This window comes from Macrosteles quadrilineatus, unplaced genomic scaffold, assembly GCF_028750875.1.
Source record: "Macrosteles quadrilineatus isolate MER2022 unplaced genomic scaffold, UCM_ALF_1.0 Scaffold_5__1_contigs__length_97177068, whole genome shotgun sequence".
NCBI classification, from domain to species: domain Eukaryota; kingdom Metazoa; phylum Arthropoda; class Insecta; order Hemiptera; family Cicadellidae; genus Macrosteles; species Macrosteles quadrilineatus.
Genome location: NW_026542598.1, coordinates 71,339,588 through 71,367,499, shown reverse-complemented (window position 1 = coordinate 71,367,499; position 27,912 = coordinate 71,339,588). Strand labels below are relative to the sequence as shown.

Here is a 27,912-nt window from a genome sequence, read left to right as displayed (position 1 = left end):
ATTTTGAGGGTGCATTTCATGTCAATTTTTGGAATATGTCAATTGCGCTAGTTGTCAATTTGGTGGGGTAGGGGAGGTTATCAATTAAACCGGTGGTCAATTTTGGGGGTTGTAATTTCCATCGGTGGTCAACTTGGGGATTTGTCAATCTGTAAAAACCTGAAGTTAAATCTACGTGTATAACCGTTTCTACAAATAGTTGGTTGCAAATGTAAAAACCTGCATCCTAGAATAACGTTCTTTACTGGAACTCCCCATAAATTTGGTTTTATAGGTAACCAAAAAAATTGGCAAAAGTTACAGTTTTTAAGGTGATGTGATCTATCGCGATGTGTCTCCCCTCCACATAGTGATAAGGACAAGAGTAGCGATCTCTGGTGCATTTGTCGCCTGACGCCCGCACTAGCCACACCTCGCACGTGAGTTGTATCTCTCACTGTCTGTCTGTCTTACTTCTGTAGGTGCATGATGACAGTATTTAGTTAACTTGTTTGATATATTGTTACTTCTACATATAAAAGATATGTCAATGACCTTTATCGGTGTAAATATCCCTGGATGGACCAGCAGTAACCGATTTTCGTTCTATGTTTTAATATAATTTGCCACTGTCAAAATTCGATCTTCTCTTTTGAATCTCTAATAATAGCTTACACTAAGTTGTTCATTCAGTTTGTCTTGGTTAGAAAGTCGGATTAAAAGACAGAAATCATCAATTTAACTGCACACTATGTAAATTTATCAACTAAATAATTTTCATTCTCAAACCGGTTATAACTTAAACGTGGTATTGGGGTACCTGCATCTACTACTCTTCATAGTTAAAGCTGGAGGGTGATCGCAATTTATTTGACTTTCAATTTAGTTAAAATAAATTACCACATTGCATTTTACTTGTGGCGTATTTAGTATTGCATTAGGGGGTGCATCATTCTGTTTTTTTCTACATTGTATTTCATATGTATCATTCACATCGTGGTGTATTATGCATTGTTTTAATTTTTTTAATAGTATACCGGTAGTCCAGAAAATAGGTGTTTACGGGACGAGTATGGTTACCATACGAGTAGACTACGTTAATAAGGCTATTTCGTTACTAGTCCTGAAAATAGGTGTTTACCGGACGAGTGTGGCCGTTCCCGTGCGGGATTACCATACAAGACTGGTAAACACATTTTGAACGATTGACGTACGATATTTTACCCCATACTACTCTAAGCTAACTTGACAATAAAAAATCCTTATATATACCCACCGACAAAAGGACTAACAATCAATACTCATAACCTCTATGAGAGGTTATGTTTTTGTTTAAAACCACTCATTGCCAAATATAATCAGCTGGTTGGTGTCCGGTAAAAACTCATTACATTACAGTAGTACGTAATGAAACCCCATTTGATTAAGCTGGCGGTAAACAGCTGATTTCTGGACTAAGTCCTTGCGTGGGAAGTTCGTTCAAACATTCTAGTGTGAAATAGTATATTTCGTACCTAGGGCCGAAAATGAGGTTTTGCCGGCTCGAGATAGTTTTTAAGTTCGAGACGAAGTCGAGAACTTAAATCGATCGAGAGCCGCAAAACCATTTCGGTCCGTGGTACGAACGCTATTTTTCACCACACTATACCCTATTACCACTATTCACCACAATAATAATGCACACTGATAGTCAACACAACTACAACTTTAAGGTTATGTGAAGAAATAATTTGAGGAATCAGCAAAAATAAAAATATATAGTTGCTAGGCAACGGTGACAATAACACAATTCTATTGAAATGCTATGGATTTTGATTATGTATTTAAAATGCATTCATGTTTTAAGTAAGTAAGCGGACAGCTGATTTTGCGGCCCCGGCCTGTAAAAACCTGCTCGGTCCCCAAATTATGGACAGCTGGCATCGCCAGCAAAACGTAACTTTCGGCCACCAATTAACGTATGTAATACAGCCAAAAACATAATAGTGTGGTGAAAAACATATTTTGGATGAGTGACGTACGATATTTTTCGCCATGCTACTCTAATCTAACCTAACAATAAAAACTTTACAAATCCGTTATATATTCCCAGAGCTGGTTCCAGACTTTTTCTAGCTATATAGCGTAAGCGAACACCATTCCGGAACCCTCACCCGTAAAAAACTAGATGGTGGTAGGCTAAGGATTATCTCTGGATAAATTTTAAAATACGAGTATAAAATGCTAACATCCGAATCTTTTGAACGCGGAAGACGATGATAATGTATACACGACCGCGGGAGACATTTATAATTTGGCCGCCACCACGGAAGACAATAATGTTTTCGTTACCGCGGGCGGAGGATATTCAACATTTTTCCGTGACCGGGGAAGCCAATAACAAAGTCTATTACTACACAAACGCGCTAAATGATCTGAATTTGACCACGATTGTGGGTGACGATGATGAGGTGGGTATATGCGACCGCGGGAGACGTGGATGCTGCCTACACGACCGCGGACCCCTTAAACCGGCCTTGTATATTTAAACCGACTAAAGGACTTAACGTTAGAAATCATATCTTTTAACTAAGGCTAATTTTTCGTTGATAACCACTCATTGCCAATTATAATCAGCTGATGTCCGGTAAAAACTCATTGCAGTACAGTAGTACGTAATGAAATGCAATTTGATGAAGCAGGATGCATACAGCTGTTTTCCGGACTTAATCATTGTGTGGAAACACCATAAAAACAATGTAGTGTGGAAATGGTATATTACGTTACTAGTCCTGAAAATAAGTACAGTACCAGACGAGTGTGGTCGTTCCCATGCGAGACGAAGTCGAATTCGGGATTACCATAGAGTCCGGTACACACATTTTGGACGAGTGACTTACGACATTTTACGCCGTACTACTCTAAGCTAACTAAAAAAAATCTGGACAAATCCTTATATTCCCACCGACTGAAGGACTAACAATCACTACTCATAATCTGATTTTGTTTATAACCACTCATTGCCAATTGTAATAAGCTGTTGTCCGGTAAAAATTTATTGCAGTACCTAGTATTCGTAATCCAATTTGATAAAGCAGGAGGCAAACAGCTGTTTCCTGGATAAGCGACAAATTTTTAAGTTATTTGAAATGGATTTAGTTTTGGATAAAACTTAAATCATGCTTAATATTAATAGAGATAGTTACATAATTTAATTAATTGAATTCGTCAGTGAATGTGTTAAAATTTTTACTTTCTGTTTTTATCTTTTCATTTGCAAACCGTCGTGGCTTCGCCTACTAAAATTTAAATTAAAAGTTAAATGTTCAACTTAATTGTTATTCATTTAACTGGTATGTTATGGTATTTTATCGAGCAATTATGGCTTTTGTCTATAACATTTTGTTTTTGTTCCATTTTATGACATCGGCATGTATGTTTCAGACACCATGGCTTCTGATATTGTGCTTGAAGCACTCGATGTTTTGGACTTCAACAGTAACTACACATCAATCAAAGGTAAACTACATTTGAGTTAGACTTACTACTAGCCTATATCTTTATGGGAATTTAACACAGTTTCAAACAATACCTCAGCCACTTGTTTAGAAAATCGCTTTAATTTGTTTCTAAGTCAAAACCGTTGCTATAATCTGTTCACAATACTTAGGCGGTTCGAGGGGAAGTTCCCCCACCACTTTTTTGAATTTAATGCATGTTACTTAATAAGCTGTTGAGCTATTACTTTAAAAGTAAGGGTCAGTGGAGAGGATAAATTTCTTCCCCTCCGCCTAAATATTGCGAACGAAGTATAATAGTTTTATTTTCAGTTACTGCACTTACACTTTCAAAAGTTATAAACTTTATTTAATGGAACAGCTGATTAGTATCAAGTAAGGCAATATGTTGTATACATATATTTTGTGCGCAGTGTTAAGTTTTAAATTCTATGATCAATGGTGGTACAATTTTTTTGTATTCTAAATTTCACCATTTTGTCATTCTCTTTTTAACCTGTTGTCCCAATGTAAAGCTCGGAAAAACGTATTAGCTGTGTTTATTTTATCGTTTCTTATTTTTAATTTTAATGTAAATATTGTGGCATTTTTGTAAAAAAAAATATAAAAAAAAGCTATGGGATAGTTGTTTATACCTTTTACATGTTTGTATATAAGACGGGGATTAAATCGCTAGTCCGAAACGCTAACCACTATGCTGAAAATAATCTGCGTTCCTATTTTTGGGTACATTAATTTTGAATTTTAACCTATATACTATGTATTTTATGAGCAATGTTTGCTTGTATGTATGTATGCTTGCTTGCATAAAGGTCTCGAAAACTGCTTTGACTATTTCCTTCAAATGTAAACAATTTATTTCTGGCCTCAAATCGTGATTGACGACAGCCACTACCTCAGGAAAATTCGTTTTTCACTACACATCTAATTAAAAATTTAACATTGGACTTATGGGTTGCTAAGTTACTATGTTGGTTGAACAAAATAACAACGAAAAAGTAAACAAACGACTTGTAACATGTGTTTATAACAAGCCATCAACAGTATAATAGCAAATTTAAAAGTACAGTACAAAAGAAAAACCCTCAGTTGTTATTATTTAGCAAGGATTTTACTGAAAATAACTCGAGGGGGGAAATAGTTCCGATCAAATACTGATTATTTTACCTTACTTTCCACTACCAAAACTTAATCCCAAAAGTACTGAGGCAATTGTTAGCAAACTTTGGTTTAACAGTCTAATAAATATTTAATAATATTTTATTCATTTACTGTTGATTATAATTCAAACAAAAACTTCAATTAGCTGTTTTAATCCAAACAAACTCTCATAACAATATTTATGCAAGTCCATTAATTATAAACACAAGTGATTTTTACCATCGACTGTAAAATAAGTTAATATGTGGTAGATTAACCAGGTTAAATTTCCATCATAATACAATTCAATTCCACTGAAACTTAGATAGTAAAAACCAAAATTAGTTGCAAATAAAACGTGAGTTTCCTTTAGATTGCTTTTACAATATAAATAAACTACATTTACTGAGCCATGGCTCGGTCCCCCGGTACTTACCGTTACTGTAACACAAGCAATTTAGTGTTTGTCAAAAGAGTTCAATTCACTATTATATAACAGATGTCTAATTGCATGATTGGCCTCACTTGAAATGCAATGGCGCTAACTTACTCAATTGAATTCGTCAGTGAATGTGTTGAGCTGTACATTGTCGGTTGTGATCAAATTCCACAATTTTTATAGGTCCCGTTGTGTAGCAATTGCAGTTAAGTGTATAATTTTGACGTTAAATTGGTACTGTAAACTGTGACAACTGTATTTAACGTGAAGAATGACTTCAGGTATGTTATTTGTTGCTTGAAAATAGTTGGTTTATTTGTCTTAGTAGTGGTTTAAGTGTCATATTTATTTTGGGTGTAAAAAAACTATGATAATAGAATCCTACAAAGACATCTTTACAAAACTTGGGAAATATCTATGAATTACATAGGTAGGCCTACCTTGTCTTATTCACAGTATTTTATAAAAAAAAAACATTTTAAATTGCAAAATGACGCTCTCTTAAAATGTTAAATGGAAATACTAAATTGTGTTTGTTGCCGATGGTTTTAAATGTGATAAAAGTGAAACTGTTACGCTAATAAATTACGAAAACATTTATATTAGTCTATCAAACATTCACAAACACCTAGCCTATCATACAAACACTGTATTAGCCTATCATAAATTCAACAAATTATTTCCCTGAAGGATTTGTCATAAATTCCATCGCTCTTATAAGGTTCAGTCCATCGATGTATAAAACCATAGACAAAAAGTTTTGTCTATGATAAAAGTAACTCTTAACAAATAATCACACCTGATTTTAATAAGGGAATAAATTGAAAGCTTAACATACAAATAAGTACAGCTGAGGTATTTTTAACATTAGGTATAATGGTAACTTCCCTTTAGAAAGGAATTACGACCTTAATTGATGAAATAATGGATAGTTTTGTGCAAGGTTTCTCGTCATGATGAACATTTTAATGGTTTATGGGGGTATGACTTAAATTTTTCTCAAAAGTTCATGGGTACTTTGGGTGTTATATATGGATTCCCCTGGCTAATGAAACAGCTGATCTTAGTCAGTATCAAAGCTACACAGATCTCACACCATTCTACATTTGGGTTATACACACCCAGGTGGCCTCTCCGTTTCAAAGATTGATAATTATTAATAATTACCTTCCCATGTGATGTGCTATATGGGCCTACAATAATTACGCCCTCTCCATTCATCATGCAGATGAATTTTCTCTTTGCGCCCACAATACACCTTTTAAAGTGGCCCAGCCATCAAGAGAGAAATTTAGGTGGTTAATTATGTGAATCTGTTGTAGTTATCAGTTACACAAGAGAGTGGATCACGATTAAATAAATAGATAAGATAACACACTATCAATCATGTTACATATGAGCTAAATAAATACGTTAACAACACTGCAGGGAAGTAACTATTATGACATTAGGCTCTTACACCTAGTAGCAAATATATCTGTGGATGGATTTATTTGTGTACATCCTAGTGCTTATGAAACCACTCGTACCATGTTGGTTCAGCGATTGTTACTGTTGCAGATGATAGAGCTAGCGTACATTGACCTACACTAATAGACGCGCACCACAAAAATGTCATACCAGCATCTCAGTTTGTATTGGATTTTTAATATTAACGTGTCATTGGGTTTGTTGTAAAGTTTCCAAAACATTTTATTCTTATGTTTTTAAGAAGCTATGCGGTTTTATAGTTATTCTCGTTAAAAAAATTAAAATAACAGATAGTGACGCTGGTTTTAAGATTCGTGAGAAATGTGAATTTGTTATGAACCCAGAAATAATACCTTAAAATATTGGTAGAGAGTAGTGAAACCATGTAGATAAACTAGTGTCAACTCAAATCAACTTGTCATAACCATATGGTTTCAGTCAGTTACCATAGACAAAAATAATTAAATCAGCTGTGAATAAGCTGTGGTGCGGTTACCATAGGTTCTGGCGCACACCGCTGGGAGCGCCACGTGGTTACGTCCTACGCGTTACGTAGCTACACGGCGCTCCCAGCGGTGTGCACCAGAACCTAGGGCGACCATGCGAACCACTGCACGGCTGACAGGTTATATTTAATTATTTTTGTCTATGGTTTTACCATAATGATGAACTTAGTACAGTTGACACACACACGCACACAGAGTGCGCTGTAGATAACTTCTTTCTCGCACCAATGTGTCAAACAATAACAGTAACTAAAAGTAGGCTGTAGCTTCATTTGCTGTGTTTCCAAGAACATGTAGTACGCAAGACAAAAAGAGTAAAAGTACCACAGTACACCATGTGAGAAGAAGGCTGAAAATTAAAATTTGTTCTCTTTCGTTACTAATCCATTAAAGGTTGTCATCCGTAAATAATACTAATAGGTCAGTAAAATGTCCAAAGTAAACGCTAGAAGGCCTACTTTAGATTTATGGCTAATAACATTGGCCAAACAAGATTTTTTCTTGAATTGAAAGGGTCTTAACGAATTAGAACAAGAGATTGCATGTAAACAAATGCATGCATTACCGGTACCTATTTTAGGGAGTATTTTCTTCAAGGAGAAAAGTCATATCTACGAACACTATTTGAAACAATACAGTTTTTGAATTTACAATACTAAGTAAATCCAATGTAAACACAAGTAAATAGATATATGCAAAAAATAAAAGAGTTTTCATAAGTTGAAAATACCACGTAAAACTATCTCACACACTGGTTAGTTAATTCTTAACATATAATCCAATAGATTACAGTAAATGCATAATAATGTGTACTAGAGGTCGTCCAGTACTGTAGTCGAAAACTCGACCAAAAACATGTAATGTACAGACTTTTGTTTTCACCCAACGCTGTAAATAAAACATGTGATTGGAATTTCTTCCATTTGTTTTGATTTTCTGTTTATATCTCGTTGTTATTCATCATCATCATAGCAACCTATTAAGCCCATGTTAATGTTTTAAATGTTGAATTATTTTTTTGTGTTTATTTTGGAGCTTATTTTAATTGACGAAGGAATTCTGCACATCTACAGGAAAATATCCGTCTAACAGTGAGTAGATTTTCCCTGCGATGCACACGAGCTGAGAAAAAGGTTTTAAATAAACATGCTTGCTTATTAAAATATAGATGTGTATAGCTAATCAATAAATGCGTATTTAAACAACTTACAATTGGACACAAAGAACTCTGATACAAAGTAGGACTCGTCATGGGACAAGTGAAGGCACAAAGCGTCAATTACTGTTCATAAAACGTCTCATTGAGGGCAACCCACTGACATACAAACAAACACACCTGCAGGGATACACATGAGGCTTTGAACACATAAAACAAACAAACAATGAATATTAGAACAGAAACTGTAGGCCTATGGATTAAAAACATCAAAATATTACGTAACTGGCCCGCTATTCTAAAGGCCGTAGGTTGGACGTTTTTTTAAACAGTTCCATTGAAATATATCTATCTAGATTACTAGCAGAGAACCCGTCCTTCGTACGGGGTTGGCATGAAGTATAAAATGCTTATTGCAGTTACACTCAAGTTTTAAATACCACTTCTCCTAAACAATAGGGGAAAATAAATTATTAAATATCCGCAAAATATCACAAATCATTCATGAAATTAAAAACATAAACATAATTGTAAACAATCCTACTTTGACAGTTCTCATTGCGTATCACAGTTTTTTGTTGCTGCTTAGTTCAAATTAGCTGTGTTTAATGCAAATAAACGATATCAGCATTCTGGCACATACTTTCTCCCATAAGTTTGTCAACAACCTTTATCACCAATGAACCAGATACTACGCATATAAATGCAAACAAACGCATTGGAAACATTACACACCAATATACAAACAAACGAGATACAAAAGCGGAGATGAGAAAAACGCAATTGTGACCTATGATCACCTTAATATACAAACCGAACTCGGTACACACAAAAACACACGTATATTCGTTACCATACACACATTTAAGTCAAGGATTTTTCGAATAATTATTCTTAGTCGGCTTCTTCGAAATTGCCATTTTAACCTTCTTTTACCTCAGTTTGATGATAACATTACTCAACTGAGGAAGTAAGCGTCATAAAAAAGCAAACTTAGTGACTCGTGTTTTGGCGGCAAACAGTGGTTAACCGTGAGTAAAGACTAGCAACATGATGCTGCGCAATCCTAAATAAATAATCATGACATGCCATTCGCGTGTTTATTTCCTTACCAAGCGTAATTAGTGTTATATTTACTTACTACATACTAGTTGTAATAAAGTTTGTAAAACAAACCAAAATCAGGCAGCATTTGAAACAAATTCATTGTTATTCATTTTTATGAAGACGTAGAAATTTAGAACTATACGGAAGTTGTAAAACTTAATTACAAGAAATTCTTTGAAATCATGTTTTGCCAAATCCTGTATTTAAACTTTGAATTTAAATTTTAACTCGTTATGCATTTGAAGGTAGGATGTAATTAAATTATATGGATTTAACGTGATATTAACACAATTATTTTAATACTTCAATTTTAAAAGGCTTCAAATAAAGACCTCTTTGTTAAAATAATAAGAATTTGTAGACTTGATAAACGTGTTATTTTTATAAACATTTATTCAGCGAGTTTACCATCTTCCTTTAAGCTTCATCTTTACTAACTGGCACAGAAAATGTCTTTAATTGACGTAGACAAACGTGCATCTGTCATTAATGATGGACGTTTCCTTATGGCTTTGGTAGTCAAGTTTTTATTCTGACTAAAAAATAGCACCTCCGCAACAAAACGTGCAGACCAAGCGAATTTCCATATATTATGATGATTGGATTTTCACTTAAAGATCTTTTTACGCCGGCGTACTAGACGTCCCAAATATATGTATATGTAAATGTATTTCTTTTATTATGTCACATTCATTTATTACTAGCAGTTACCCGGCGCGCGTTGCTGCACTAATAACTATTATTTAAACTAGTGCACCTGTTGCTCGAAATCGAGCAATTGCAAATTATTACAGGCGTAACTTCAAAACGAATAACAGTCATAATTTAGATAATGTAATCAATCACTCCACTCCAGTTATCGGAACTAAAAACGAGCTCACTCTGAAAACAAACGCCCACTTGTGTGTCATGTGTTTACTATGAACAGATGTAATAAAATTATTCGTTTGTTTAAGTAAACAAAATCTTTTCTTCATAAGAAACCCATTGGGATGTTGATGGCCTGTGGGGCAAAGCCCGGGGACTTTTATTATAGGAATTGGAGAAAGGGGGCGTTTACACAAAAAAAAATGCTAAATTTTGACACATCGGTTGTAAAAATCCGTCCATTATTAACGGAGGACTAGTGTTTCGTAGAAACCACCTTCACGTATTATATATAAGGATGGTAATTTGTTCTTTTACAATCTATATCTTTATATATTTATTAGGTGTGGACAATATTGTAAACTGTTGTATTTTGCTACTTTATGGATATATTTTGATCAAACTTGGCAAATTTATTTATTTTATACTAAGCTATTATATTTTATATTATATTATTATTTTATTATATATTACAGTATTATATTCAGGGTGAATTTTAAATGAGTTCCCCCCCTACTTTTTTCTACATTTCTTAAGATATCATCTCCGGACCACGTCAGATCATTGTTGAGTAGTAAGTATTTCATTTTGACTGGGTGTACATTTTTGGCCGCCATCTTGGATCCGCCATATTGGATACAAAGTTTTTTTTTCAAATGTAAAGGTAGGGTTGTGATCCATTATTTCAAACAAGAATTTTACGCTGATTACAATGCCGCAATTAGTTTTTAAAAATCTTGATCCGTTCTAAAGTTATGAGGACTTTTTATAACTTTATGTCTTAACTGTTTATAAAGGTGTATACTTATCTTTATCTAACACTATTTTGAGATTATGGGCTTATTTTGTTAATGCACAATGTTAAAATGGGCTAAAAATAAAGTTATAAAAACTCCTCATAACTTTAGAACGGATCAAGAGTTTTAAAAACGAATTGCGGCATTGTAATCAGCGTAAAATTCTTGTTTGAAATAATGGGTCACAACCCTACCTTTACATTTGAAAAAAAAACTTTGTATCCAATATGGCAGATCCAAGATGGCGGCCAAAAATGTAAACCCAGTCAAAATGAAGTACTTACTACTCAACAATGATCTGACGTGGTCCGGAGATGATATCTTAAGAAATGTAGAAAAAAGTAGGGGGGGAACTCATTTAAAATTCACCCTGTATATATATATATATATATATATATATATATATATATATATTATATATATTTGATATAGCCTATTATTATATTATTATTTTATATTATTTTATATTATATTATATTTTACTAAAAAATACACTTTATCAATTTCCTTGTAGCAGCAAACCTAGGTAGTACTCATTAAACCCAATGTTATTAAAATAAATTTAATTGAAGATCAATTCAGACAAATGGAAATTCGCTTAGACCGCAGGTTTGCTGTGGCGGGGGTATTTGTTGTTCAGCCTGTCTTTAGAATATTTGGCATAACTTAGTAGGTATACATACCTTGTGAAGTCTCATCATTCAAAATGTGAACCAAATACTTTTTGTCTATGGATGTGTGACAAAGTTTTTGTGCTGTTGCGTCTTTCTTCTTCCCCTTTGTCCTTTTATCTTCATTGTCTTGGTCTTCTTACTTTTCTTCCCCTGATACTACTTCATGTATACCATATGATTTAAAAATAACTGTTGTTTGGAATTTCCAAAATTTAAATGACTATTGATCAACCAATTTTTCTATGTTTTCATGCCCATTTATAGCCATTCCTGATTTTAACTCTTCACTTTTAAAATTAGCAAAACTTTTCTTTCAGACAATCCTTCATCCTTGAATAAAACATTTATCAAAATAACTTATCAACTTGATACTTACAAACAACAATCCCGTTCTTGATTTATTTTTAATATGTTTTAAGCCTCACTTCTATTTCTGCCTGGGCCCCATGACCTGTTGAGTTTTTACTTTGGGTTTTTACTGTTACTGCCATAGAATTGAGAACACACAGTTATAGAACTGACTTTGCTTATGATCCATACCGGTATTTTTCTAGTATTCGTGGGTAAAACCATAAAACTCTTGTCCATGAATCAAGCTCAAAAACCAATAACACTAACTATCTTGTTGCTGGGAAACAACTTGCACTAATATTAATTTAAATTCAAACCATATGTTTATGAGAAGTCCAAATGTAAAAATTATTTCTTGACGATGGTGTGGATATAACAAAATAAACAATTGATATGTTGTCAGATCTACCACAAAATTGGAGCGTCACAGTAGATGAATGGCCTCTGATGTCTCAGCCGTGGTCCATGTTGGCGATCACTGCTGTCTACCTGGTGTTTGTGCTACAGCTGGGCCCGCGTGTCATGGCCTGTCGAAGTCCCTTCAAACTTCGCACACTGCTCATGCTCTACAACGGAGTGCTTGTCGTCTTCAGCCTCTGGTGGATTCTTAAGGTGATCTAATAGTTTTATTTCAAGTTAATATTTCACCATCCAATAACGCCTGGATTGTTTTAAATCAATGAATTGTTCCTAGTTTTAGTTTGAGCTTTTTATTTGTTAATAACAGCTGATTTTTCACTTTATCAATATCCAACTAAGCTTTTTAGCACATTATACAGAGCTTCATGACGACCTTTTTAAGTAACATTTTATTCGGTTTAAAAGACATTTCAGACAATGATTTTCTCTGGACTCCAAGGAGTTTAGTTACACACAACAAACAAACTAGGGGCATCCTCAGTGTGTGTGTAAAAGAAGGTTTGTTCGTCAATACTGTCTATCATTTCATGTAAAAGAAAGTACAATGAATGAAAGAAAAGTTTTAGAGAAAAATGTCTCTTGTTAGAAGTTAAGAAACAACTAGTTGTTTCTGCACTATCTTACTAATATTATAAATGTGAAAGTTTGTGTGTTTGTTTGTTTGTTTGAAGTTCAATCACGCATTAACTACTTGTCGGATTTTGATAAAATTTGGTATGATGATAGCTAACATTCCCGATTAACATATAGACATATTCTTATCTCACATATCCTTTAGGGCTCTGTCCCAGTGGCTCTAGAGTTTTCCATGTTAACCTTATTAGTATTCAAGGAATTGAAGAATTTCGTCAGCTGTTTCAACTACAAGTTGGTTCTATGATATTGAATAACATTAAAAAGTTATAAGGTTTACCAACAGGGCTCAGCACTATTAATGTTTTTGCATCTATGACATCGATCTCTAACAGAGATCGATGATCTATGACAACAACAACAGCTAATTTTATGAACCAAGCAGCAACAAAAAAGCTGTGATATACAATGATAATTTTTTTCTATTTGTTTAGGTTTAGTGGTAGAACGTTTTATAGCTAAGGTCGGTGTGCTATACTATACTATAGTATACCGTAAATTAAAAGATCCAAACTTTCAAACATTCCAAACTCTACACCGTGTCCTCTGCCAATGCAAACGCAAAGCATGAGTAGGTATAACTGCAATAAGAATTTTATACTTATACGCCAACCCCGTACGAAGGATGGGTACTCTGCTAGTATTGCATAAGTTTACCAGTTTTTGTTTATCTTGGTGCTAATTTCAATGTTATTTGTTTTTTAGGCAATTTTTGAACTAAGGCTAAGCTCGAAGCTTTCTTGCCAGTCCAGAAATGTGGCAAATGATCAAGAGAATTACAGGGTAAGCATGAACTTGTAATCAGCAGTTTTTACCTGTAAAATCAATTATTACTGAATGCTTCATTGTCAAATTGTTTTTAACAGCCATCCAGTGATAATCCGTAGGTTGTACATTTGTACATAGACCTATGCCTTGAAATGAAGTCTGAAACCTCGCAAAAATATCTTTTCCTCTAAAGCTAAAATCCAAGGTTCCAAGCCACTGAAGCCCATATCCACTCAAAGAAATGGAAAGGCAGTAATTAAGTGTATCTAACAGTCAATCTACCAGTATCTATACCTCAGAAAAGGCATCTAAGCAGCATCTACTGCTTGCCTTGAACTACTCTGTTGTTAGTTCTATATAGCCTAGTTGGATCCAACCATGAAAACAAAACACTCCCAAGAAAGAGAAACCACTTGAAAGGCACTTTGCAATGATACCTTACTTTAATTACCTCCATGAATAAGGAATCTTAGAAGGTTTTTTAGCTTTGTTAATTCTCTTCTACTTATATCTACTCCTCCTCTAATGACTCCAGATGCCTTTCATTATTTGATCTTTCCAACTCATTCTTTGTCTTCCAAGTGGTCAACTACCTTGTGATACTCCTTGGAATATATTTATAACAATTGAAGTATCTTCTCTTGTCCACTCATGGCCTAGCCATACAACTGCTATACACATGTAATATGTAATTAATGTGGCCATCACCGTTTGGGCTCTTCCTTTATCAGTACAATTAGTACATTTACGCCACCATACCAGAGCTAAAAGTGCATGGCTGCCCCCATAAGCTTGTATCCTCAGTATCACACTTCTCTGTGTCTATACTATAAGAAGGTGGAAAAAAAAACTCCTAGTACAGAGGGTACTAGGTGAGGGGAGAGGTGTTGGTTGGGCACAGAATGTGCCTGTAAGGACAAAGAATGAAGCTGACAGCAGGAAGAGGAATCCGAAGATTTTCCAGGAAAGCAGCCTGGTGAATAAGTCTCTGACTACGGCCAGGGGTGGTGGTGGGACCGCTGGGCTTCGGCCAAACACCTCTGCGTCTATACTGGTTTATTTCCTGAAGTTAAGGAACTCAAGTTTTTCTCAATGAAAAGAAAACTAACTTATTATAAGAATTAGAATACTGAGACACTTATAAACAGAGAAATTATAAACACCTAGTTTTTGTAATGACTCGAACACCTAACAGTTAAATAATGGAGAAAAAATAGGATATGAAAAGCAATGTTTGATTAGCTTTTTTATTGTAAAATCCTAAGCAAGTCATAATTTAAAAGTTTTAACTAATATTTTCTACTTTCCAGATGAACTCATTGGTGTGGTACTACCTCATGTCAAAATTTGTTGAGCTTTTAGACACTGTGAGTATTTTACACATAAGTATGTGGCACGATGTATGACTTGTTCCAAAAAATGTGGGTTAAGCTTTTAATGAAATATATTATTGGTTTAGGATGGTTTCAGAATACCTGAGAACCACTTCGTTCAGGGGGGCCCAAAAACGGATATATCCACTCAAAATTCAAACTGGATAATTTTGACAAAAACAATACTTTCTCCCAAAGTATAGGGGGAGAAAGTAAAAGGGTGATACCAAAATGGGTAGCAGCCCCATTACCAGGAAGGGGTTTTGAGGTAGGTTGGAGCTTTAAATTAATTACTATTTATTAGATATTATTTACATGACCTTATCAGTATTTACTTTCCTTAAAGAATTGTAAATGATCAACATAAATAACTACTTTTTACAGGTATTTTTTGTGCTAAGAAAGAAGCAAACCCAAGTCTCGTTTCTTCATGTCTACCACCACACAAATATGGTTATATTTACCTGGGCCTTCCTCAAATATGTGAGAGGTAAAATATGTTTTGTTAATTTATTATTTGTACACCTGTAGTTTTTAGGGAAAAACTAGTGGCCTGTAGCATCTTGTAGGGACAGAAGACTCTAAAAAGCTCAAATAATGCAAATTATTGTTATATTTAAACAAAACCAAAACTCTGTACACCACATCTTTTGTGTGAAAAGTCTCTTTGTTTGGTTGTTGTTACAATAAATAATTTGATTTCTTCCAGAGATTTAACTCTGCTAAAGACAACAAACATAATAAATTATAATATTGAGAGTGAATAGTGATTTACTAAGAGTAGCTTTGGCATTGTCATTGACTAGTGTTAAGAATAATAAAAAACACTTTTCTGATTGGAATTTTGGAAATTGTCTTGGTGCTTATGAAAAATATGAAAATGCATATAAGGGTAAAAATGTTTTACACTCGTTATCTTTGTTGGACTGTTCCTTTAGGTTTTGGCAATTAGGATGTACGTCACAAACAATTTTGTATTTTGGTAATGATGTTCTAAAGCAAACTGTTAAGTCAAAGAATAAAATAATCGAGGTTGGTCATATAGTTTTCTCCCTTAGCATATTTTTACCAAGATTTCTTTGTTCTCTGCAGGAGACCAGATCCTGATGATAGGATGTGTCAACTCAGCTGTCCACGCTGTCATGTACAGCTACTACTTCCTGGCAGCTCTCGGTCCCAAGTTCCAGAGACTGCTGTGGTTTAAACCCTACATCACTTGGATCCAGATGGTATACTTTCTTCATATATAGTAAAATAATTTTTGTTTACTAATCGTAGTTATGTATACTGATTGTTTAGTGTCCATCAAACGAAGAGGACAAAATCCCCCTCTTGCTAGAGGCCTACTCTCTATAGCTATATCCCTTTAGGCAATTTAGGAAAAATAATTTTGAAAAATGATATTATTTGCTGTGCATGCCAAGAACTAAGTGGACTTTAATAGCCGGGCATCGGTGCAGAATTTATTTTTATCAGCTTGCAGTATGCACAGAACAGAATTGCCTGTCTCCAGCTAAGTTCTCTCCCCGCCTTGCTATAGTATTCCCCACTATAAGCAGATTCTTTTAACGCCGGAATCACGTGGCACGCATCTAATATGTGTAACGTCGACTGCTTGTCCCAGTTTAATCCTAAGGATCAGGATTAAGGAATAAGGTCGCCAGTTTGATCCTAGGGAGAGTCTTGATGGTTTTATAATAAACTCAGCTCTCCTTGATATTGGGATTTGTAATAGATGGTAAATAACCAGCTGATCATACTCAGTAACAAAAGTGTCTAGTGAAACATGTGGTGAATCGTCCAAAGGTACTGTAAGACGAGGTAACTAGCTGGTCATTTAGTATAAGAATCTAAAATGGATATTAATACCTAAAATAACTGGTAAACAGATGTCCATATTTTTCAGGTACAATTTGTGTTCCTGATATGCTACTTGGGCCAACTCCTCGTCTTTGGTTGTGACACTCCTAGAAGATTCACACAATTTGCCGTAGTAAACACCCTAAGCTTTCTTATTCTGTTTGTAAACTTTTACCACAAAACGTACAACAGAAAGAAACTCAAGCAGTAAATAGGATTTGTTAGAATTCCACATAATGTTGAGAATCTAAAGACTTACAAGTTCGAAAGCAAAATATATTTTCAAACCTTTGAAGAGTTTCTCTTCACTGTATGTTGTAGAAGTTGTGAAGTAGTGAATAGTTGCAGAAAATGCCAAAATGGTGCCACGCTTAAAGATAATAATTGTATACAATAACTTATCTACTGAAGAAAATTATTCAAATTTAAAAGAGATAAACAATAGCTAATTTACAATCACACCATACCTTCTTTAAAGGTAATAACTGTTTGATAGTTATGTGGTCTTAATTTTTAATGCCTACATGGATGACAAATAATTAATGTAGACTACTGTTATCAAGCAAAAGCTTTTTTTTGTAATATAATATTATATTATCAATGGTCAGGGTTTGTCTCTTATAGGCTACTTCATGTTTGGTATAATGTATTCTGAGAAAACAACTGAACTATTAAGACTGAATTAATTCAATTGAAAGATATTTGTCATCTCAAGTTAAACTTAAAAATACCTATGATGCGTAATAGAAAATATAATTTTTAACATCACACAGTACCATTAGTTTTTTTTTAAAAAGATTTTCATTTTTAGTTGGTAACCTACTTATTTTATACATTTCTTAAAGCGTGATAATGCTTCCCTCAGAAGAACTAAAATCATTGCTTAAAAAGTTATCATTCTCTATCAATGGTTGTAAATAGAATCAATTTCTTGAGAGTAATTTCATATGTTAAAATGTTAATGTTTTAATATTTAAAATTTTAATCATCTAAATTGTCCCAAATTCCACATTGGTCAGACTGGAAGAACATTTTCATGCAGATTCAAAGAACATATCCAAGCCGTAAAATCAAACAATAACACATCCCAACGCTCAATGTATGCAGAACACATTTTATTAGAAAATAATCACAATTATGGCAAATTAGAAGAATGTGTCAAAATTCTAAATTATGAAAAAAAGGGTGAAAAAATGGATATAAAAGAAGAGTTACAAATATACCTACACTCAAAAGAATACGGCGACCAAATTCTCAATGTAATGCAAAAACAAAAACAAAATCCAATACATGAAAAAATCAGACAAATCAGGGAAGAATCTTGCACATTTACATGTTAAAAAATACACCTAACCATTTAATCAAAATTTAATATGAATTCAAAACATATGTTATTAACTATTTATTTATTTTATTTGTTTACATACTTTTATATAGGTAGCTCATACTGTGATCATGGCCTTAGTGCCGAAATACGTATCAGTTTAAATAAAAATGAATTTCAGGGTACTCAGGTTTTTATTATTTCGCTTATTAGTTAAAATTTTAATTTGATAATGGAAAATTATTAATTACAACTTATTACTTTTTGTAACTAATGGACTGGATTATATTTAGTATTTGATGAATATATATTATTTAGTTTTGTATTTAGACTTAAGTTAGCTTAGCTTTAGCTTTCAGTTAAAATAAATGTGATCTAGTTTTTAGATTTCGTATAAAGGTTATCATGATGTTTGTTAAGCAATGTTAATTTTTTCATCCAAATGTAAAATCTGAAGACAATTTTGATGTTTTTCATGTCTTGTAGCATTTGAGGTTACATTATCAATGTGCTCCAATTTTTATAAATTTAGGATAAAATTTATATTTTTGCGATTCCCCTATTGTGTATAATATCAAAGGACAATCTATAGGTTAGGAGGTTGTAATTTTTCATATTTTGTTTACTTGAACCTGCCACTCTGACACTACACACAGAAATTAGTTTGTCGTAATGATTTGACACATTAAAGTGTTACAGAACATGAAAATACCTTTAAATTGTTTTCAGATGCTAAAAAACTACAAAAAAAACTTTTTTAGAAACTAATAATACCCCTGCCGAAGCAAGCCTGCAAACCAAGCGAGTTTCCAATTGCCTTATCTGGTTTTTAACAAAAATATTTGCTTAAAAATGTCATATCGGTTCCCTTTTAAAATATCATTAGGTTTGCAGCAACAGGGAAGGTAATAAAGTGTTTTTCTTTTTAGTAAAATGTCAATAAATATATCAGTAAATTAACTACAAAAGTGTTTTTATTTTTATTTTATCTGTAACTATTGAGCTAACAACAATGCTTCAATATACAATATTATTTGTTTTTTAAGCTCTACAAAATGGTTTGGATAGAAATTGCATTTTTATGTTTAGAGAGTCAAAAATGAGAAGAGTTCTTTTTATCCCATAAAACCCCATTCTCACAATAAAACAATCATGCTGGTTCATGAGCTCATTCATAGAAACTTAAGTTTACATGTTTGTACCATATTTGATCAAAATCAGATAATTTTTACTCGAGTTATCGTGCTAACGGATACATATATGGATTTGAATGAATGGTGTTTTTGGCCTCTAGGGACCTCAAAACAAAAAAGTAAATCAGTCTCAGGTCTAGGTCTTACCATGTGACCTACGGTATAGCTTATTCCTTATATGGGAAATTCGTCAAAACTGTATTTCTATACTGTGCTATTTCGTTAAATTGTAATTTGTAAAAATAGAACTGACATTCAATTGTAGATAGCTGTAAAGTAACTTAAGTAGTGTATAGGTAAGATAAAAACTCAATCTGTTTTGCTTTAAAGATTTGATCTTTAAATACATACTAAACCTAACATATTTTGTAAATGTTTACAGTATAATTGTCATAAGAGTATACAGTTTTGATCATAAATAGAAGGAGTGACTGTAAAGATTGCAATAGTAGAGATTTCTAATTTCAGCTGTTTACTAGACCTTCTCTGAGAACCCCAGAATCCTTTTCCTGAAATTAAAGAATTGGGTAATTATAGAGAGATAAACAAAAAAGATCAACAAGAAAATAAGAGTAAAATGGTTAAAGAATAGATGTAAATAAAATGTTATATTTACAGTTCTACAGTAAGTAACCTGTATTCAGTACCTTTTGCCTTGAAGAATTGTTTGTAATAACCTAAGTATGCATAATCTGGGAAAAAACTGTGAGTGATACCTAAATGAATGTATAAACACACGTACAATATGCCATTGTTTGAGCAAATACATATGTAAATAATAAAATTAATAAACTATACCACTTTACAATTGCTGCTTCTAATTTAACTTTGGTGGATGAAAAATCCAATGAACCCTTTTTAACAAATATTTTGGATTTGGCACAAATCTGTGACTTATATTGCCTTAAATCATTATCTTTTGAACAAATTACCAAGAATATTCAACATTTGGACCCATATCTACGTCATTGACCCTAAACATTCTGTTTAATTACACATAAAATCAAGAGTCGCCAGGAGTCAATAATTTTGCATTGTTGTTGACCATCAGATGCCAGGGTAAACAGTGGTTATGTTAGCGCCGATCAGCAAAAACATGCGTTCACGTAGAAGCATATCAATCATGCACCGTAAGCTTGATTACCGAGCAGCAAATTTTTTTTATATTTTCCATGTGTATTACTTTTCGGATTTTTACAAGATTTGTTTTTGAGGTTGAAAAAAACCACAGTTTAAGACAAAATATATTTATGTAGTTTGAAAAAAATTAAAAAAGTAGGTAGCAAATCACATCCGCGTTTTCAATAGCTTTAAAATGAGATGTTTTGCAACTTTTCATCTTTATAAACAATGCCGTAATATGCTTCTACCATTAAAATTGCCCTTATGGGCAAAAAATCCGGTCCTGCCGACTCTTAATTTAAACTTAAATGAAAAATTCGTTTTAATATTATAGATGTCATTCTTACCTGTTCTGTGAGTGTAGATAGAGACCACTTTCCATCTCCGTCGAATTTTAAAATTTGGGAATGGAATTTCCTGTAATGAAAACAAAATGTTACAACTTTTCATAATACCCCAGTCACAGCAAACCTACAGACAAAGCGAATTTCCATTTACCTGGTTGAATATTTAGGCAACTAAAATATTCCCTTAAAATGGACAGATTTATTTTCTATTCAAATAAAATTAACTCTAACTAGTGTTTAGGCACAATGAAGGTAATAAAATGTGTTTTTTATTGTAATATAAACAAACAAATTTAACATATTAAACTAATTTTCTTAAATGTGATTAAAATATATCCCCAAAGAAGCAAAAAAATTAATAACAGTTAATAACAAAAGTGTATTTATTCTACATAAAAACAACATGGAAATTTTAAAGTTATAGTTTTTGAACTTTTTCTGTAGCCATAAGGCGCACAACAAAGCTTCATATCTATCTATATATTAATAGGCAAGCATGTTTCTTTAAAACCTTTTTTCTCAGCTCGTGTGCATCGTAGGGAAAATCTACGCATACCGTTAGAAAGCTATTTTCATGTAGGTGTGCAGAATCCCTTTATAAATTTAAATAGGCTCAAAGATAAGCACAAAAAATGAGTTTAAAGATTTGAAAAAATTAACATGGATCTTATGCGTTGCCATGCTGGTGACGAAATAACAACGAAATATAAACAGGAAATCAAAACAAATGGAAGAAACTCCAATCACATGTTTTATTTACAGTGTGGGGTGAAAATAGAGAAGTGAGTACATTACATATTTTTGGTCGAGTTTCGACCACTGGACGACCTCTCGTATACAATGAATACTAAACTACCTATTTGGGTTTTTTTTAGCTCTAAGAAATTGTTTGGAAATATATTGCAAAATTTAATGTTTTGGGGTCCAAAATGGGAATAACCAATTTTTACACTATAAACACACCCCCATAAAACCCTGTTCCTTCAGGCCGATCATGGTGATTTACAAACTGTTCATATAAATGGTCTTGTTTGTACCAAATTTCATTAAAATCTAATGATTTTAATCAAGCAATCATGGTAATGGACACATACAGTCCCGAAACAGTAAAATATATTTTTTTAGCGAATTTCCCTATAGGGAAGTAGCTATTACCGTAGGTCTCATGGTAAGACTTAGGCCCGGGACCGATTTACTTTTTCATTTTAATGTCCCCAGAGGCCAAAAACACCATTCGTTCAAATTTTTATATATGTATATATATATATATAGGTATATATATAGATTTATATATATATATATGTGTCCGTGAACACGATAACTTGAGTAATTTTCATCCGATTTTGATGAAATTTGGTTTGAAGGTGTAAGGCGGGATAAACTTGAATGAGTTCGCGATCCAGCATGATCGGTCCATGGGAACAGGGTTTTATGGGGGGTTTTATGGGGTAAAAATTGGTTTTTCTCACTTTTTACCCTCAAAACACAAAATTTCCCAATTTTTCTCTAAACCTTCTTAAAGAGCTTAAAAAACAAACAATTCAGTATATCAAAGTGTTTTTGTACGGTTATTGGTTACGGAGAAAACTAAAAAAATTGTAAATTTAAAATTCCCATGTTATTCTTATGGAGAATATTGTAAAATGTTGTAGTTTGTTTGTTTATAGATATATTTTGATCAAACTTGGCAAATTTATTTATTTTATAGTAAGCTATCAATATTTTACTAAAAACACACTACTTTATTAGTTTCCTTGTAGCAGCAAACCTAGGTACTCGTTAACACGTTCGCTACTGAGCGTCGCATATATGCGACGCCGCGGTCATTGCCACAGACCAAGGTATACATTTGAATCTTACACACAGACCGGCTGTCACTTGGTTAACAGTACACACAGACCACGGGTGAAAACCTGTAAAACAGTGATCATTTACATTGTAATGTGCTACAATCGTGTTTGTAAATAATTTATTCTTGTTTTTTGTATTTTTTTAACCTTTTGTAATGTCGCATATTTGCGACGCCCGGTCTACAGCAGAGACAATAGTGAAAATTATCATAGTATTCTTGAAATAGACCAAACGTCGCATATATGCGACAGTTCATTTTCGTTTGTGTTTTGAGGTAAAAGTAAGTAAAAAAGACAGATATTTAAAAAAAACAGTTTATAACTGAACAAATATAAAAGCTACAGAGGATAATGCATCATACATACTGCATACATATATACGGTGATGCAGAAAAGTAAAGACCGGTTTTTCCAATTATCATATGACGTCACCAATCATCATATCCACAGACCAAGCGACGCAGTTGTGCGTCAGACATCTCTGTAGACCACTGCAGGGAATTCAGTGCCTTCAAATAGACCGTTACAAAGATATAAGCATTTTAATAACATTAGAACCCCGACGCAAATATGCGTCGTCAGTCTATTTTAATGTGACTAGCCGTCGCATATATGCGACGGCAGTCTATGCGTGGAAACCGGCCGTCGCATATGTGCGTCGCTGGTCCATGTGAATGAAAAATTTCGTACTATTGCAGTAGCGAACGTGTTAAACCTAATGTTATTTAAATAGATCAATTGAAAATCAATTCGGCCAAATGGAAATTCGCTTAGACGGCAGGTTTGCTGCGGCGGGGGTATTTTATAATGAAGATAGAGCTACCAAACTTAGAACAAAGTTACTAGTTTGGTCATGAAAACTGTTTTAATTCAAAATTCAGTGCTGGGCTATTTGCTCAGTGTGACAGCCCGCAAGGAGTAAGATGAAAATCTTAAATAAACATCATATTAAAGGTCTTTGTTAGTAAATCACAATGCTGCAAAACACAAACTCAAATGGACAATCAAGTAAAAAAATGGCAGCCTTTCTAAGATTTCTTGAAATTGCTATGCAATGATACGGTACCTCCTTAAAATACCCGTTTTAAGTCGGAAGAAAATCATAAATTTTAAGCATAGATTAATATATAGATCAAATTAAATTAAAAAGTTTTATTATTAGAATACAATACCGTAAATTTGAGCTCAAAAATGGTAGCCGTTCAATGATTCAAACTTGCAAATACAAGAAATCTTTGAGCCATTTTTGACTGAGTTTTTCTTTTCAGCTCAAATTTGTGGCATTCAATTTTACTAACAAAGACCTATAGTTAATATTTTTTTAGATTTCCCTCTCACTCCTCATGGGCTGTCTCCCTAACCAGATAAATAAAACCTCAGTTTTTTATGAGTATCCTAGGTATACCAAATTATACGGTTTTATATCAAATAGTTTAAAATATATTAAACCATTCCTGGACTTGACTAACACACTGTGTATATATACAAATTCCAAAGGATGGTGCTTTTGGCCTCTTGGAAAGTAACAACGGAAAGTAAATCGGTCCTAGGTTTAGGTCATGAGATCTACATTAACAGGTTATTCCCTATTTGGAAATTTGCTAGAAAGCAAAAATTACGACCACTCTTCAATTTCTACTGGAATATTTTTACTAAAAAGAGTTGAATTAAATGAATGAGTCCATTTCAATTGACTTTAGTAGTCGCAAGTAATATAATCCTACAATATTCAAAAATAAGATCGTTGTATTTAAATGTGCTTCATGTCTAGTTACATTCCAGTGTGCTGATACTAATTGAATGTTTTGTATCTCATTTGACTGTATGCAGATTGTTCAGTACATATTTAGAGCACATACTAAAATCTGTTCTTCAGTTATTAAGTACAGCAGTTTGTAAATAGATCTTTTTATTTGATGATAAAGGTTTTAAACCAAATACAAACTCAAAACCAGAAAGAAACTTTGCTTAAGATTTTCTTCAGATTATCCTTTAGGAGGAAAGTCAGTATTGTATTGTACATTTTTATTTTTCTACAATCATGTATTTTTACTGACACTAAATACTTTCTCTGAAAAAAAAAACAAGAATTGATATTTAATTTGAAAATATACAAGACCGTAATTACTGATGCCTGGTAAATTTGATTGTGATGTTTTGAGTGGTCCTCATAGAAAGTGCTACTATTGATTTAGAATTTCTGACGTAGTTTATCATACTATGACAGTTGGTGAGGGGGTTTTCATGTCACAATTTATCATGGAAGTGGAATTTCCACTTCACAGCTATCTACAGACTGCTAACAATTCATCTACAATCGAGGAACATTCTGTGACGGAGAAACAGATTAAGTTGACAAAGTCAAAGGCAGAAATATTCTCTCTTTATTGATCAGTGGTATTAAATGCATTCCGACACAATTTACACACAAATTGAACCATAGGAAAATCGGTTCATGAGTGCTATGGTAAATGATGATAATGCATTGCATATACCATAGACTGGGTCGATGGGTGATGGTGAGCAAGGTGATTCCAAGATCCTTAGCCATCTGGTAGATGTTGCACTCGACATCTATACTGACTGCACTTGTGCACTCATCAAGCAAAGCGAACGCAGGCCTGAAAAAATGGTCCAATGTTTTAACTAGGGAATCAGTTTAAAATTAAATGAATTTTGATTTGGTTAATATGTCAGTGTAACTGTGAATAAGATCAAATTGAACAAAGGCATATATTTTAACTTTAATGATTCCTGTTGGGATGGATGGCTTACCTGAATCGGAAGGGAGTATTTCATTTGGTCCAAAATCGTTTGGTCCAACAGTTGTAAAACAGTTTGTTTGGTCCAAAATAGTTTTATCCAAAAGTACAGGCAAAACCAGAATTACAATTTTGCATTGTGGAGTAAACTTATGAAATAGACTGTACGTTTCACGGTGGACCATTTGATCGGGTCGTTTTATCCAACACTCTAATACGAGTTTGTTTGGTCCAACAGTATGAACTATTGCGTCCCTCACATTGAAGGTGTCCCTCACCGTGAAACGTACAGTATATTTTCATAGGTTTACTCCACAATGCAAAATTGTACTTCTAGTTTGGCCTGTACTTTTGGATAAAACAATTTTGGACCAAAAGAACGGTTTTACAAGTGGTGGATAAAACGATTTTGGACCAAACGAACGAGTTTTTTAACTGTTGGACCAAACGAACGGCAATATAAACGTTGGACCAAACGATTTTGGACCAAATGAAATTGGATCAAGAATTTTGTACCAAACCAACGTCAATAAAAACGTTGGACCAAACGATTTTGGACCATTTGAAGATGATCCAATCGGAAACAGTCCTTCCCAATGCAAGATTTGCCAAAACTTTAAACTGTACACAATAACTAGAAAACTCAAAACCTATTTGACACTCTCCATTGTCACTGACAGAATGTTTAATATTTGTTTTGATGGAAGGAAAGATTTTTCCCTACAAGAATTCAGTCTTCTTTCTTCCCAATTAAAACCTTCTTGATTAAAAATTCTGTAAGTGACAGCCAAATATTCCAATAATTGTTTATAATACAATCGGTTTTCTCATGCCAGCGAGCAAGGACTACTTCAGATTCAAGTTTCATGTATTGTCAACAAAAAAATTAAAAATCAAAGCGTAATTTTCCTTGGCCGGGATCAATATCATTTTAAGATTTTAAACTGAGAATAACTTGTTGACATACTTGTGGTAGAAGAGACGAGCCAACGCCATCCTCTGCTTCTCCCCTCCAGATAGGACATCTTTCCAGTCAGCCACGGCGTCCCAACCTCCCTCCCTCACAACCAGGTGGGCAAGGGAGACCTGTATACAGAATCCTGGTCAAGTACATTCTACACCATACATGTAATAGAGATTGCATTCAATTAACTGACTTATCAAGAAAATCATGTGTTTTTATTGTAATGAACTCTTACAAACCTGTTCAAGGGTCTCTTTAGCGGTTGAATCTTGAAACCGATTATTTTTGTTTCTCAGGTGTTTTAGAGGAAGGTTGAAAAATTTGGCTCCTTTGTAGGACAATTAATTTAATTTTCTTTCTGAGGGTTAGTTATGGAGAGAAAAGGACATGGCTTAGGATTACATCAGTAGGAATGAATACTAACTTACCCAAGAAAAAATCTACAGGCAGTTTACTACACACCACAGCGCAATCATTGTAATTTGTCACCACTACAAGCGGGCTTCTTAAGAATGAAGTAGTAAACGAGCAGTTGCAAAAGTAATTTTAATACTAGTGTACCTGTTGCTCTAATTCAAGCAATTGCTAAGTATTACGGGTGTTATTTTGAAATACTCAAGATGTACATAACAGATCGATATAATCAACATTTCTTGTAAATATCTTATCATTTTTCCCCGAATTCAAATCGTAAATATTTCATTTCAACCAAGTCAGTAAATGTTTGTAGCAAAATGTTATATTAGCACACTTGACTGTTTACAATTAACATATGTTCTTCTTCTCACTTTTAATTTCTGACAACAGCAACAGCTGGAGTTTCATAACTGTGTTTGTTTCCCATGTTAATTAATCTTATGGAGAAATACAAAACTTTGAAGGGTCAAAGGGCCTCACTCTCTAATTATTTCCCTAAAAAGAAAGTTTCCTGCACAACTTCACGTTACGCTCTTTCCAATGACACCAAAAACATGTCAATCGGTTCAGTAGTTTCGGAGGAGTAATTGTCACAAAAAACCTGCTTACGTATTAAATAAGTAATAGATTATTGTTAACTTTTTGTGTGTACAGTACTGCCAACTACCTGGAACTCACTTGTTGTGTAAGTTAAGTTAGTTGTGTATCCATTCCTCCTAGCACGTTTTTCTTTCTGTGAGTGTTCACTTTAGGATTATAGGCTAGGCATATTAGGAATATAAGTGACAGTTAGCGGAAAGTTTAGGTACAGTCCTAATCATCACTTTTCTTTATGTTTTTTGGGTCGCTGAACATGAATATGAGGTTTGCTGACAGATATTTTGCCCGGAACATTG

The 27,912-nt window shown here is 33.5% G+C and overlaps 2 protein-coding genes across 3 annotated transcripts in view; one reads left to right on the top strand and one right to left on the bottom strand.

The window, feature by feature from the left end:
- The first annotated feature begins 367 nt into the window (after positions 1-367).
- On the top strand, positions 368-20,333 carry LOC128993969 (elongation of very long chain fatty acids protein 4-like). Of its 2 annotated transcripts, XM_054418116.1 has the most exons (8): positions 368-419; positions 3,403-3,477; positions 12,387-12,595; positions 13,742-13,819; positions 15,115-15,171; positions 15,562-15,667; positions 16,270-16,406; positions 17,084-20,333. In XM_054418116.1, exons 2-8 carry the CDS (start codon positions 3,408-3,410, stop codon positions 17,246-17,248), a joined length of 822 nt encoding a protein of 273 aa, XP_054274091.1. In that variant the 5' UTR covers positions 368-419; positions 3,403-3,407; the 3' UTR covers positions 17,249-20,333. The 2 variants fall into 2 exon arrangements, with proteins under 2 accessions (XP_054274091.1, XP_054274092.1); XM_054418117.1 differs by lacking the exons at positions 368-419; positions 3,403-3,477 and adding an exon at positions 5,195-5,336.
- LOC128993968 (ATP-binding cassette sub-family D member 1) overlaps positions 19,870-27,912 on the bottom strand; it is a 43,812-nt gene continuing 35,769 nt past the window's right edge. The window contains exons 10-13 of the mRNA XM_054418115.1: positions 26,603-26,721; positions 25,369-25,494; positions 21,024-21,093; positions 19,870-20,063 (exon numbers count right to left, since the gene is read on the bottom strand). Of these exons, the coding sequence (XP_054274090.1) occupies positions 20,019-20,063; positions 21,024-21,093; positions 25,369-25,494; positions 26,603-26,721 (360 nt within the window). The 3' untranslated portion in view covers positions 19,870-20,018. The remainder of the gene's footprint in view (positions 20,064-21,023; positions 21,094-25,368; positions 25,495-26,602; positions 26,722-27,912) is intronic.

Coding starts and splice junctions, on each gene's coding strand:
- LOC128993969 (XM_054418116.1), top strand. CDS start 3,408: ATGGCTTCTGATATTGTGCTTGAAGCACTCGATGTTTTGGACTTCAAC. Junction 12,596..13,741: donor GCCTCTGGTGGATTCTTAAG/GTGATCTAATAG, acceptor TTTGTTTTTTAG/GCAATTTTTGAACTAAGGCT. Junction 16,407..17,083: donor ACATCACTTGGATCCAGATG/GTATACTTTCTT, acceptor CATATTTTTCAG/GTACAATTTGTGTTCCTGAT.